This window comes from Podarcis pityusensis (genome assembly GCF_964106645.2).
Source record: "Podarcis pityusensis genome assembly, chromosome: 1".
NCBI lineage: Eukaryota > Metazoa > Chordata > Lepidosauria > Squamata > Lacertidae > Podarcis > Podarcis pityusensis.
In genome coordinates, this window is record NC_138028.1 from 87,193,010 (window position 1) to 87,206,995 (window position 13,986).

The 13,986-nt window shown below is 45.7% G+C and overlaps 1 protein-coding gene across 2 annotated transcripts in view; it reads right to left on the reverse strand.

The window, feature by feature from the left end:
• The window catches only part of VIL1 (villin 1), a 31,345-nt gene extending 21,534 nt beyond the window's left edge, over positions 1-9,811 (reverse strand). Inside the window, exons 1-3 of one of the 2 annotated variants that reach the window (XM_080980891.1) lie at positions 9,695-9,811; positions 3,891-4,040; positions 228-333 (exon numbers count right to left, since the gene is read on the reverse strand). In XM_080980891.1, the coding sequence (XP_080837017.1) occupies positions 228-333; positions 3,891-4,024 (240 nt within the window). In that variant the 5' untranslated portion in view covers positions 4,025-4,040; positions 9,695-9,811. Of the gene's footprint in view, positions 1-227; positions 339-3,890; positions 4,041-9,694 lie in introns of those variants that run through there. The other variant, XM_080980892.1, reaches the window with a different exon arrangement.
• Between the last annotated feature and the right edge of the window lie 4,175 nt (positions 9,812-13,986).

The following is a 13,986-nucleotide window of genomic DNA, read 5'->3' on the forward strand; positions in this document are numbered from 1 at the left end:
ATGGAGAGTTCTGAGGCCAGGTAGAGAAGCCATTTGGCCCCCCAGGCCTGACATCCCCCCCCCACTCCTGATCTATAGTGAATCGGGTTTCAGCTTCTCCTCTTCCTCCTTTGAAAGGCAGGAGATCCCAGGAGAAGGTGGAATCGTGGGAAGAGAGGAAACACACGCCTCCAAATGCTGGTCTCTTTCTCACCTTTATACTACCACATAACTAAACAAACACTCACCTCAATTCTCCATATCTGGAGTCCAGGTGTGGTTTTGTTCAGAGTCCTGGTCACTTTGGCACTAAGTTCTGCTGACATGGTGATGGTCAGTGTTTTGTGGGGAGATCTGCCCTTAGGAATGGGAAAGTTCATTAGCAATGCAGCCAGGTTACAAACAACCAACGTTTAAAAATTGCAGAAGAATGATCTATGCTCGGACCCCAAACTTCACATCACTACTCCCCACCTCCACATTAATGTCGTTAAGAAAACCAGATTATTACTCCTTGCATTCATTCAGATCGCATTCCTAAAAGTGTGCTAAAGGGGGAAGTATTAAGATGGTTCACACTGCTGTGCTTTAGGACTTTGCTCAACCTGAGCTGCTAGATAACTCCTAGATCTAATTTCTCCTCACAAGAATTTAGAGTGGAACTAACAAGTTGGTAGCTAGTTTAAAGGAAACTAGACATTTTAACTACCATGCAGATGAACTGAGATCTTGTGATGTCTGTGTCAAAAGCCCAAGGGCTTTGCTTAAGTCAAACTAATTCAGCTCTTGCCAAAAGACTTGTTATTACAACGTTATTATTACCAAAAACATTGTTTGGGTTCACTCAAATGAAAGGTAAAGATTTTTACAGCTGGTGGGAAATCAGCCTTAAACCTGTGTCTCCTGAATGAGTAATTATGTATGTACACACATGCTTTCAACATTGCCAAGGATGTCACAGCTGATTTCTTTTAAGTTTATTTCCTATTTCCAGAAGAGAGAGTGAGAGAGCAAGTGTGTAGGTGTAGGAACAGAAACACTGGAAGTTTCTGAGTAAGATATTTGGTCCATCTAGCTCAGTATTGTCAACATTGACTAGAAGCAGCTCTCTGAGCGACATGGAGATGGTGGGAACTGAGCCTGGGCCCTTCCCCAAAGAGTATGTGAGAGAACGGTTGAGGGAGAGAGGGCATGAGCCGCAGCCCCCTTCATCCCCACAGTGAGTAGGATGGAGCCATGTGTCCTACTTTACACAGTAAAGAGTTATCATCTGAGGATAGGCCGGTCCAAGCCCAGTTTAAAGAGAAATAATCTCCAGAAGGGACAGCAGAATTGGACCTTGAAGTTGCCCATCCAAAGTGAGCACCTGGATGACAGACAGACTAAGCAGGCACACACAGGTCACCTGATCAAAGTTTTCTCCACTTTGGTGAGATGTACTTTATTTCAATTTAAATTGTAGTAATGGTTTCTAAATTTGAACCTATGCACATGGATTAACCTATGCAAATCTTATGGAAATTGGTGCCCTGGGAAAACAATTTGCTGTGATTCAAACCTAAACCTGCCTCTCATAACAAAATACCTGCCCAGCTCTCCAGCTCCTCTTCACTTGAGCTCCAGGTGTTTCCCTAGTCAGCTAAGTTTGGCTTTTAAGGGGTGAAAAAGGCAGCAGTCGCTTTCCACAGACCAGCTCAGGATATTAGGGAGTGCAGTGCAGTCTAGCTGTCCAGCTCAGGCACGTAAATCATAATGTCAATAGAGGTGATGCACACCTGTAATTTTTCTGCCTGGTGCTAAAATTTGAATGCTTATAGGCAATTTATAGGCAGGCCTGTACGCACGCTGGCAGAAATGCAGAAAAGCCATTGGACATATCATTGGTCACAGAAGTCAGCTTCTTAAAGAATCTTAAGATTTGCTTAAGGGGAAAGCAGCTTTCAAAACCTTAAGATTGCAGAGCTATGCTTGGAAGTATGATGGAAAAAATGCTATGAAGATTAAAAGTTAGAAAATGGACGGAATTAGATTTTTAAGGGTCATTGGGGAGGAGGACTTCTGTGTGGGTTCCTTGCTCCTCTTCATGATTAGCAAAAGCAAAATAAATTATGCAAAACAAAACAAAACAAAACCCAGCAGTTTGCATAATTCAGCTTTCATCAGAATTTGGGATATCTTGGTTCAAACCCTTTTTATTTTTTTAAGTGCTATGCATGCAGACAGCTCTGGATTTGAGAACTTGAGAAGGCTTGGAAAAGGGATTTCCATTTATCCCTTCACTCTACATCACTGCCACAGATTTCACTTCCAGGCAATGGGTTTTAAGATGAATGTGTTAAATTGGGCAATGAACATGAAACGTGATTTCAGGTTTGCAGGAAGGGGCCATAGCTCAATGGCAGCACACATGGCCAAATGCCTGGCAGCCTCCAGTTGGAATCTCAAAGAGTAGAGCCTAGAAAGACTTGCCTAAGACCAAGAATCCTTATGCTCTCTAGATGATGATGAGCTGCAGCTCCCATCAGCACCAGTCAGCATGGCCAATGACCAAGGGTGATGGGAGGTGTAATCCAGCAACATCTGAAGGACCACAAGTTTCCAATCCTGGTACAGCAAATACAGGACTAGATGGGCCAATAGTTTGATCAGGTATAAGGCAGATTTGTGTTTTTATCAATTAATTGATTGCATTTTTAAATCCCTGTTCCATTAAAAGGAGCTCAGAGGGATGTACAATAAAAGTTTAAAAACAACAGAATCCAGTCAAAATAATTGAAATACTCACACAAGTACGTCAACATTTAAAAAACCATAGCACAATCACAAAACCAGCATTAGAATCATAGAACTGTAGAATTGGAAGGGAACCCGAGGGTCATCTAGTCCAACCCCCTGCAGTGCAGGAATCCATAGCAGTCCCTGGGTGGGCTTGAACCACCAACCTTCTGGTTAACAGCCAGACACAATTAGCATGCCTTCATTCTGCTAAGGCTTAAGTAAACAGATTAACACTTTTAAAAACCAGGAGAGGTCCTCTCTACCAGGAACAGGGGAGAAAATCAATTCGATTTGCATTTAAAACTGAACTGATCAGAATCACACTTTCTGAAATAATATGAGACGGAAACACCACCACCCTTCAAAATCCACACTTTCCCAAATTTTGTAATGCAGTTCTCCAGCGTTTACCCAAACGTGTGCTAGGGGGAAATGAGCATAAAAATGAATATATTAGTGGAAATAAGATACAAGAAGGCATTACGTTAGGGGAAATTAGTTGCAAAAACAATGTGCACATTGGTGAAAACTGCATGTAAAAATGTGTTTCTTAGGAGAAATTCGCACAAAAATGCTGAATAATTTCCATGAGGATTTTTTTAAAAGCACAAATTGCTGCAGAAATGTGAAGAACCAAATTTAATTTCCCCATAAATGTTTCCACTTTCCCCCCTGGTCTTCACACCTCTAACCTCATGCAGTGTAGAGTCCATAGAAAATGAGTTCAGTCCAAGCAGGAGGCATAAGCATCATTTTTGCCTCAGGAGAAACCTTGAAATTGGGGTCCTGGACCCTAGCTTCACTATAAAGGCTCAGAACCTCTTCTCGCCCCTCAGAAACCTGAAATCATTTGACAAGAAAAGCCACCCAGACTAAGCAGGGGAGGGGGGAAGGAGGCTGCTTGCTATCTTCTCCTAGGACGGCTTTCTTCAAGCTGGTGCTCTCCTCGTCTTTTAGACTACAGCTGCCATCCACTTTCTCCTGCACATTCTGCTACCCCCAAAGATCTAGAAGGCACCAGCCTGGGGAAGGCTGCTCTGGGCAAGACAATGCTGGCATGAAGCTGAGGGCTAGAGCAAGGACAGATGGGAGTCCAAAGCAGGCCCTGGATCTCCCCGGAACCACCTCCTTACCTTTGCTGCAGTGTCTGTTTGGTGGGCACACAGCACCTTGGAGACGGACTGTGCCTGAACAGAGCAAGCAGTGGGGTGACCTTTGGACCCTCCTTCCCTCGGCACGGAATGCCATCGCCACCTGCCTTCGCCATATAAGGGCAATTGTGTCTAAGAACGGAAGAATGGCAGAGTGAGCCCAAGGTCCTTTGACACACGAGCCTCATCTCACTCCCCATGTGTGCGCACACCTGAGCGGAAATTGCTGAAATGTCCAGGTGCATGGCAGTCCATGTCGGTTTAGTACATTTCAGCGAAGTTCATTTAAAAAGCTCACTTTCACTTTTTGAAATATAGCAACCCTAGCCCAACCTCCTACAATGCAGGAATCTCAACTAAAGCATCCATGACCACCTAACCTCTGCTTAAAACCCTCCAAGGAAAGAGAGTCGACAAATAGAAACATTGGAAGAAAGAACTGGGCAAACCTTTGCAGTTTTGATTCTTAAAAATGACAGCAAGTTTTGGCAACAAATTAAGATGCAGGTGGAAATATATCACAATCAATGCACCAGGCTTTTAGATGTGGGGGACGGGGGTAGGGGAATAGTGGGAAAGTATTATTAACAGTGAGCCAGCAATTCGTTGACTTTTTGAACTGCACCCTTCTTCTAAACACATTCTATCTTTTACCCTCAACATCAGTCAGCACCAACTGTCCATTCTGCAGGGGAGCATAGGGTGATCCTTGCACACAGTCATAAAAAAACCTGTAGGGTATGGCATGCTCATCTTAAATTAAATTGTCCTTCAGCCAGTTAATGTTGCACATTAAGATGCATTTATAATTCATATACATTCTGAAGAGTCATAATTAAATTTATTTTCATAATCATGTTTCATCTCCAATCAGAAGGCATGTGATTGGATATTCTGTGTGGATGAGTTCTCTTATAAAACTTAGGGAACTTCCAGACCACCTGTTTGGTGAACATTCATCCTTGCGTGGGAGATTGTATGACATGGCTAACTCCTCCTGACCCTGGTGAATTGGAACACACACAAAACATGGAATGGGCTCCCCAGCTTTGTACACATTACATAGCAGCCCATCTGGAAGTGCCCTTCTACTCCTGGCAGAAGCAATATCTTCCTTTGCAGCCACACCTAGCTCCGAAAGTCTCCCTCAGTCATCCCACGCTCTAACCTTGCGATTAACAGCTGTCAGTGACCCCTTGAAGGGCCAAAGGCCTTCTCTTACTCTGGCAGTGATCTTTTTATGGCTCTGGGGAAACGCTCCATTTATCTTATCTCTGCTGTTGAGCTAGCAGAAATAAATCTCTCTCCAATACAACTCCTGCTGTCAACCGCTCATTCCTATCTCCCTAATTGACAATGTACTAGAAGGGAAGGAGTTTTAACAATTTTCAATCCACAGTTCAAGCCGCGATCAAGGCAGCTTACAACATGGAAAAGAAAGGTTAACTACAACATAACAAAAGTAAAAGGTAAAGGGAGCCCTGACCATTAGGTCCAGTCGTGGACGACTCTGGGGTTGCGGCGCTCATCTCGCTTTATTGGCTGAGGCAGCCGGCGTACAGCTTCCGGGTCATGTGACCAGCATGACTAAGCCGCTTCTGGCGAACCAGAGCAGCGCATGGAAATGCTGTTTACCTTCCCGCCAGAGCAGTACCTATTTATCTACTTGCACTTTGACGTGCTTTCAAACTGCTAGGTTGGCAGGAGAAGGGACCAAGCAACGGGAGCTCACCCTGTCACGGGGATTCAAACCACCAACCTTCTGATAGGCAAGCCCTAGGTTCTGTGGTTGTACCCACAGAGCCACCCACATCCCATAACAAAAGTAGTCATAAATAAATCTCAAGATCTAAAATAAAGATTAAAAAAACCAACAACACCCAAGAGCAACAATAACAATAACCTACCATCAAAAAAACCAAACAGCACCCCAACCCAAGACTCTGTATTTGCTTATAAGGAAATGCCAAGCGATAAGCGATCGATGGTGGAAACGATCAGGACTCTCATAAGCAATGCTCAGAACAGCATTGTAACTTAAAATAATTTCAGCCCTCTCTGGCCCAAACCAGCCCTGAAAGGGAAATCTACAATTAGGCTCTCCCATGGCTACTGTTTTGCTAACTGGCAACCCCACTGAGTGGTTCTGAAGATCAAGGACAAGGGTGTGGTGCCTGTTATCCTGTTGCTCCAGGACAGGGCATGTAACTCTTTCCTCGGTGTAAATTTCCCCACCTCCCCCACCTCCCAAGCTGCTATGAGTGGGAGGGGCATGGGAAAGAGAGGAGCAGATGAGATTCGTGCATCTGCAGTGCTAATAGGTAGAGGGTGGGAGGAGGAAACAGCCTCTCCCAGAGCACAAAGTCCCAGTCTTCAAAGCAGCCACTGAAAATAAATCACCAGCACCACCGGACAGCAGAGTCACATTCAGAAAAGCACACTCTGGTAACCAGCAGCCTTGATTACCACAATGTGTTATATGTGGGGATGCCTTTGAATACGTTTTAAGGAACTTCAGTTAGTTTAAATAAAGCAGCCATGCTGCTAACAGGCTCCTGTCCTAAGGAACATATCCTGCCCGTTTGGAAGTTGCTTCACTGGCTGCTTATTTGTTTCCATTGAGCTTCTTGTCAACTGCAGATTTCAACCCAGATCTTACTCCATGGTCAGCCCCACATTCTACCCCTGGCACCACTCCAGCTCATTGAACTATTGCATCATCCTAACGCAGACGAAAACATCATCTAGGCATCATTTGTAAGAACATGATTCCATGCAGGGCAAAGAGGAAGAATCTTATGGGACAGGTGACTGAATAGGCTTGCCATACTTCTGGGAAATCCTGGACGTGTCCTCTTTTGGGGGGGCCAACATGCCCATCTGGGGGAATTTTTACATTTTAAAGGGAATGTCTGGAATTTTTGTTTTTTGTTTGTTTTGGGGAGGCAGGGGTGGCTTGGGCACAGGCACTCGGGCATGGGCTGTCTGATTTTTTTGCTCTTCAAGATATGGCAATCCTATGACTGAAACCTTTGGCCCTCTAGATGGTGCTGAAGTACAACTCCCATCATCCTTGGCCATTGGCCCTGCTTGCTGGGGCTGATGGGAGTTGTAGTTCAGCAACATCTGGATGGCTGAAGGTTTGCCACATCTGGTTACTGACAAGGTTACTGACAGGAAGGCCAGGATCTAGGATACTTGTGGGTGAGGGGAAGATGCTGGAGTGGTCTTATTTAGGAGAATACCAGTGGTTTCAGATGGGAAGAAAGTCTGTTCCCCATTACCTAGCTGATCCTCAGCAGCTTATTCAAATATTAACAAGCAATTTCCTACTTTTATTACTTTTATCGCTTGAGGGAAAACAAACAGTGTATGGAGAAGAGAAACCATTTATGATGTCAACTCTGCCCCTGGCCTGTGGACTATCATCTTTTGCAGTGCCTTGGAAGGATAAAGGAATTAGAGCATGTGTAGTAATCTTAGGACACCCACACTAGAGACAGGATAAAATTTGAACTAAGATTTTTGGCTTATTAAAGGGACAGTGTGTACACGAGGGACTACTGATACTCACACTGGGGTCTTAAAAGTATTGACTGTTTCTGAAGACTCAAGAGGCACAGTTGCTGCCACTACCCTCTGCCACTACCTCAACCAAATATTCCCACAACTCAGTCTGGTTGCTAGGGGCAATATATCTCTGTACCAAATCTTCTCCAGTTGTACCTCTGGCTGCTTGGACAGTTTAGCCAGTTTAGATATTTATTCAGGGCACCCTCTCAGACTAACTCAGCTAACCAGCTCCCTTCCTTCATCTTCTCTAGGTGAGTGTTGATAAAACACAGAGTATTAACATATATCGTAGGTCTCAATTGCTGCCTGGAGCTAATGGGAAATGGAGTGCAAGACCATCCAAAGGGCCACAGGTTTCCCACCTCTGCTTCAAGGCCCGAATTAACCCAACTATATTTCTTAAGCAATTACTGTTACTACAACTCCTGCTAGCAGTATTTTTTAAAAACAATTATGCAATAGCTCAGGAGTATGAATCATCAAACATCAGATAGTATCTTGGTTCCATAGGGATGCAGTCTCTATCCTTGAAGACAACCCTATCAGCCAACAACCTGGCAATTGCATCTACAGCTATGAATTGGCCTTTGTTACTCACAGTGCAGAACACTACATTACAATGATCAATTGTGAATGGTGGGGGGAATATTTTTTGCCATTTAAACATTACTGTGTTAGTTTAACCCTTTTGCATTATAGTAAATGAATGCATCGTCTAGTTTCCTCATTCTGCTCATGCTTCTTAGACCTTTAGAATATATTCCTGCCTTGGGGGTGGGTGGGTGGGTGTGTTCCAGATAATGACTGTTGGGTCAAGCCTCCTCATTTAAGAAAATGGGTGATGGAGAAATCCCAGGGTGAAATGCTTTGCTGCATTTCCATTAATTTGAAGGCTGCACCTCCCTCAATCCATTGCAGAAAGTGCTGGAGCACAACTCTCAAATGGCATGCTGGTGCTTCAGTGGCTACATTGAAGATATGGCATACCGGGGGCGCCAACTAGAATAACATATTGTGAGGGCCTAGGTAAGCCCCGCCCTGCATAAGCGATCACATGACATGGAGCACACACACCATTTGAATGACAATGCCCATCACCTTTGTGGGGGCCCAGACCTCTGAAATATTTTATTGCAGGGGTCAAAGCCCCCATGGCCCCTAGGAGTTGGCTGCTATGTGGCATACAATGGAACTGCTTCTACTTGAGTTGTTTCTGAAGTCAGGCCTGCCTGTCTCCTCTTTCCCCTGGCTGTCTGGACCGCTGTTTGGTCACCCACTCTTGTGATGATGGGCTTCACTTTAGCCTCACTCAGCTTTTCTCCCACATAAGAATCTTTTAAATACCTGCAACATCTCAACAAAAATGCATGTCCTCCAATGACCCCTATTTCCTGCTTGTTAAATCATAGTTCCTATTTGGGTGCTTTTCAAAATGCTGTCTGAATGAACTGCTTCTCCACCATCCCATCCCATAACTGCCTATTCAGATAAGTAATGGTGCTGATTATGTTTCTGAGTTGCCACTATTCTGTAATTAGCGCAACCAGAATAAATTTCTTTCTTCCTTTCTTTTCCTTTTCCTTTTCTTTTCTTTCTTGCATAGTAAACACCAGTTTAAACCTCTCAAGGATGAAAAAGTGAGGCATACATTGAAAATAAAAAGTAAAACTTATTATCCATGTACTAAGATGTCTACTTTCAGAAGTCAGTACAAGGTGAGTTGTTGGCTGTCAATATGATTTAATATTGCATAGTGAGCAAAGAGCCTCTAGCAATGTGTGGTGGAAGGGCTGTAGTTTAGTGACAGAGCCTCTGCTTTGTATGCAGAAAGTTCCAGATTCAATTCCCAGCATCCCCAGAAAAGGCTAGTAATGTCCCCTGTCTGAAACCCTGGAGAGCTGCTGCCAATCGCCATCTCTTCAAAAGGCAGAAAATCATTGTTTCACGCAAAATTCTGGTTTTCCAATGATTGCCATCTGACCAACCCATTGGTTGCCAACTCACAAGTAAACACAAAACAGCCTGGCCTGCTCTTGTGATGTTAACAACAGCTTATATGAAGAAATCAGAAGGTGAAGCTTTTCACAGCAAAGAGATAAACATCACCACAGACTATCTGGATCTGTTTTCCAGAGAGACAGCGGATAAGTTGGCAATCCTACCTGCCCCACCTTGTGACATTCCAGCTCAAAGACAACAGCCTCACAGCTTACCTGATGCAGGAGCAGGTGCCAAATGTTTTTAATACCCCCAAATTATTAATTCGGTTCTGTAGTTTGTTGCTGGTTGTTGCTATGCCCTAGTCTGTGTGGGAGAAGCAGAACGGTCTGGGTGAGGGAGGGTGGCAAAGCCAGCAGCCTAGGCATGGATTATTCCTGCTCCAGTAGACAGCCAGTTAACACCCCCCCTTCGTGGCCCCCAGTGAGCTGAATTCCAGCAAACACTATTTAAAAGGCGGTGTGGGGAAGACAGAAGCTCATGCAGTGGGGGGGGGGGGGGGGGAGAGAACAGAGAAAACAAAGGCCAAGTCAAGCCTAACTAGGAGGAACAGAGCCAGACAGAGACTGAGGAACAAACAAACAAGATGAAGAAAATTGGCCTTTCTGCAGCCTCTGGGTGGAACTAATGGGTTAGATCCAAAGCACAATAGAAAAGATGAACTGAATGTGCAGGGACAAAACTTCAGGGCTGAACCATCCCTCTTCACTTGACCGGCCCTATCATTAGGCAGAGGGAGGCATCTGCTTTAGGCAGCTGGTTTGTGGTGTCATAAAAGGGCTACAGATTTTTTTATTTTCACTTTAGGTGCAAAAGTAACTTCTGTACTGGCCTTGGGTACTATGGCCCTTGATTAGGGGCAGGGGCAGCAAAAAGCCTTGGTCCAGAACGTGGCTGAAGTTGATTCCTGGTTCCGTATTCTGAGCATGGACTCTTCAGAGGCATGGTGGATTAAACCATTGCACCCAGACTCCCAAACAGGTGCAGAGAGGGACACTCAAGCTTGTAGGATTGTTGGGTCCAGACCCTCAGGCAGCTTCTGTAAATTAGAGAGTTACTTAGCAAGGGAAACCATGCATGACTTCTTTCATCATCATGAGAAAGGAATGTGAAACAGGTGAAATTCTCCCCACTAAGATGTATAGTGGTACCTCTGGTTACATACTTAATTCGTTCCGGAGGTCCGTTCTTAACCTGAAACTGTTCTTAACCTGAAGCACCACTTTAGCTAATGGGGCCTCCTGCCGCACCGCTGCTGCACGATTTCTGTTCTCATCCTGAAGCAAAGTTCTTAACCCGAGGTATTATTTCTGGGTTAGCGGAGTCTGTAACCTGAAGCGTATGTAACCCAAGGTACCGCTGTATGTGAAATGACACTTAGCCCTGTGACGAAAGAGGCCAACCCCACTTATCCTGGTGCTGGGCAATGGGCACAAACTCTCTCACAGAGAAGCAGTAACAACAACTTTGCAGTAAGCTGACGCGGGTGGCGCTGTGGTCTAAATCACTAAGCCTCTTGGGCTTGCTGATCAGAAGGTTGGTGGTTCGAATCTCTGTGACAGGGTGAGCTCCTGTTGCTCGGTCCCAGCTCCTGCCAACCTAGCAGTTTGAAAGCACGCCAAAAAAGTGCAAGTAGATAAATAGGTACGGCTCTGGCAGGAAGGTAAACGGTGTTTCCGTGCGCTGCTCTGGTTTCGGTGTTCCATTGTGCTGACCACATGACCCGGAAAAACTGTCTGCAGAAAACACTGGCTCCCTCAGCCTGTAAAGCAAGATGAGCACCGCAACCCCAGAGTAGTCTGTCAGGGGTCCTTTACCTTTACCTGTTGTTGTTTTTTTACTAACTTTATATATTAGTTAAATTTCTATCCCAGTCTTTCTCCCTGGCGTGGTTGTCAGGGACTGACTGGACACTGAGGGCTGGTGGCTGGATAGTGATGAGTGGGCATTGGGAGAAGGGGGGGGGGTTGGAGACAGACTTTGAAGCAGGAATCAGTGAACTGGGGGAGCCTGTAACAGCCAGGAGATGAGAGTCAAGCAGCAGAAGCTGCTGCAGGACTGAATAGTGAAGAACAGGGGCAGGAGGAGGAAGAGATACCGTATTTTTCGCCCTATAGGGCGCACCTAGTTTTTTTTGGGGGGGGATAAAGAAAAAAAAATTATTTCCCCCCCCAAGCTTCCCCTGACCCCAGCCCCCAGAACAGGCTGCTATCCGCAAGCCTGGGGAGCCCGGCGGGAACTCCCGCCGGGCTCCCCAGGCTTGCGAATATCTGCCCGAAGCCCGGGGCGCGCTCCGCTGCGCTCCCCGGGTTTTGGGCTGCAGGCTGCTGTCCACAAGCCTTGGGAGCCCGGAGGGAAGTCGCGCTGGGCTCCCAAGGCTTACGGAGAGCTGTCCGAAGCCCGGGGTGCGCTCCGCTGTGCTCCCCAGGTTTCGGGCTGCAGGATGCTGTCCGCAAGCCTTGGGAGCCTGGCAGGAAGTAGCGCCGGGCTCCCAAGGATTGCGGATAGCTTCCTGAAGCCTGCATTCGCCCCATAGGACGCACACACATTTCCCCTTCATTTTTGGAGGGGAAAAAGTGCGTCCTATAGGGCGAAAAATACGGTAAGTCAGACTGGTGTGGAGTCAAGGGTTTCCACACCTCCCCCCACCTCTCCTGCTCCCCTGTCTCCCAGGACCAGAAGAGGATTGAAGAGGGAGGAGCAGAAACAGATTACACGCAGGTGTAGTCTTCGCCTGCTTGCCGGCAGCTTTGGGTGGCGGAGATACATAAGCAGAAGGTTGGGGGTGGAGGTGGGGGCTCCCTGTTGCTGCAACTGCCTCATTGGGTACACACGTAGGACTGATGGACATGCCTTTTCTTGCCCACCCACTTTCTGCAACAAATATTGCAACACCTTTCATATCAGCACCCCCAAACCACTTAGACACAGTCAAGGTGGAACCATGCCGCCTTTTGCAATGGTATTGGTTGTAAAGTCAGGGATAGGGAAATGTTGCTTCCCCAGTGGCTGTGTTCTGCCTCCACTGTCAGTGGCATTATGCCTCTGAATCCTAGTTGCTGAGTATGGCAGGTGGGCAGAGTGCTGTTGCGCTCAGGTGTAGTTTGCAGGCTTCCCACAGGCATCTGACTAGTCCACAGGATGCTGGACTAGATGGACCACTGGCCTGATCCAGCAGGGCTCTTCTGGTAAATTCTTAAGGCTCCAGCTTCCTTCACCCATGACTATTGGTCATGCTGGTTGGGGCAGCGGCGAGTTGAGAGTCCAAAAATGTATGGGGGGTACATATTCCTCATCCTTTTTCCTGAGACACAGAAACCAACTAGGACATTTGGAGGCTGTGCGCATAGATGGGAGAATGTAGAAGGAGCAGGGAACCCTCTTCTGTAATGGAGTAAAACTATTATCATTTTCTGGGAGGAGCATGTGTGTTTCCCTGTGTGCAAAATGGCCTGGCCCACGTCAGTTGTTGTTTTCTTCTTTTGTAATCCAGTCCCATCCAGCACCCTTACCTCTTTGTTGCATAATTGAGTTACTTCTGTTGGCCAGTTGAGTCCTTTTGAAGGTCACCCCAAAGTCCAGTTCAAATTGAAAGCATATGCTCCACCACTGATCTACAGTCCCTCTCCACCTCTAAATATATCAAGAAAATGGTTAAATATCCTGCCTGTAGTGAGTTTCAGATTATCAGATAACTTGTCACTCGCTTTGTCAACGGTTTTAAGTTGTTACCTCCAGAACTTTCTACACACGTCAATTTGGATTTGGTTTGTTCAGTTCCAAAGTTGGGAAGCTCTGCCTCCACCACCAGATGTTGGTGGCTTCAGTTCTCATCATTCCCGACCGTTGGCCAATTACGCAGATGCGAAATGGGGTCTGGCAACACCTGGAGGGCCACAGGTTCTCCATCAGTATGTCATTCATTTTATTTGATTTCTCACAAAAAAGGCGCCCGGCAACTTTTTCATTCTTGTTGCTCTTTTGTGCATATTTTCCAGTTATAGTGAGAGATTTTTAAAAGATGGGGTGACTCTACACAACATTGCAAATGCAGTCACACCACAGGCTTATATAAAGATACTGACGATCCTGCCCTGTTCATTTTTCAACCCCTTTTCTAAAAATTTCCTAACATATAATTTGCCATTTTTTGCTGCTGAGCACTCAAGATGAATTTCAGACATCTTCCAAATATGACCCAAAGATCTTTCTAGTCCTGCCACAGCCAATTTAGACCCTGTCTGTGTGTTCTCAGTTTCTTAGAGGGCTTCCAGTATTCAAATGTGGAGGGAATAGTTGGCCAACGAATGTTCAAGTGTGAGGAAACAAACCTTCATAACTGGCTTTATACTTTCAAACTGCTCAGAAGCCCTTTTGACAAGTAAGTGACATATAAATTAGACAGTAACCATAACAACCCTAAATCATAATCCTGTTTTAAGGACTATTGGACTAATAAAATGAAATTCCCTTACCTGTATTGCATTTCTTCTTATCACCCATGATA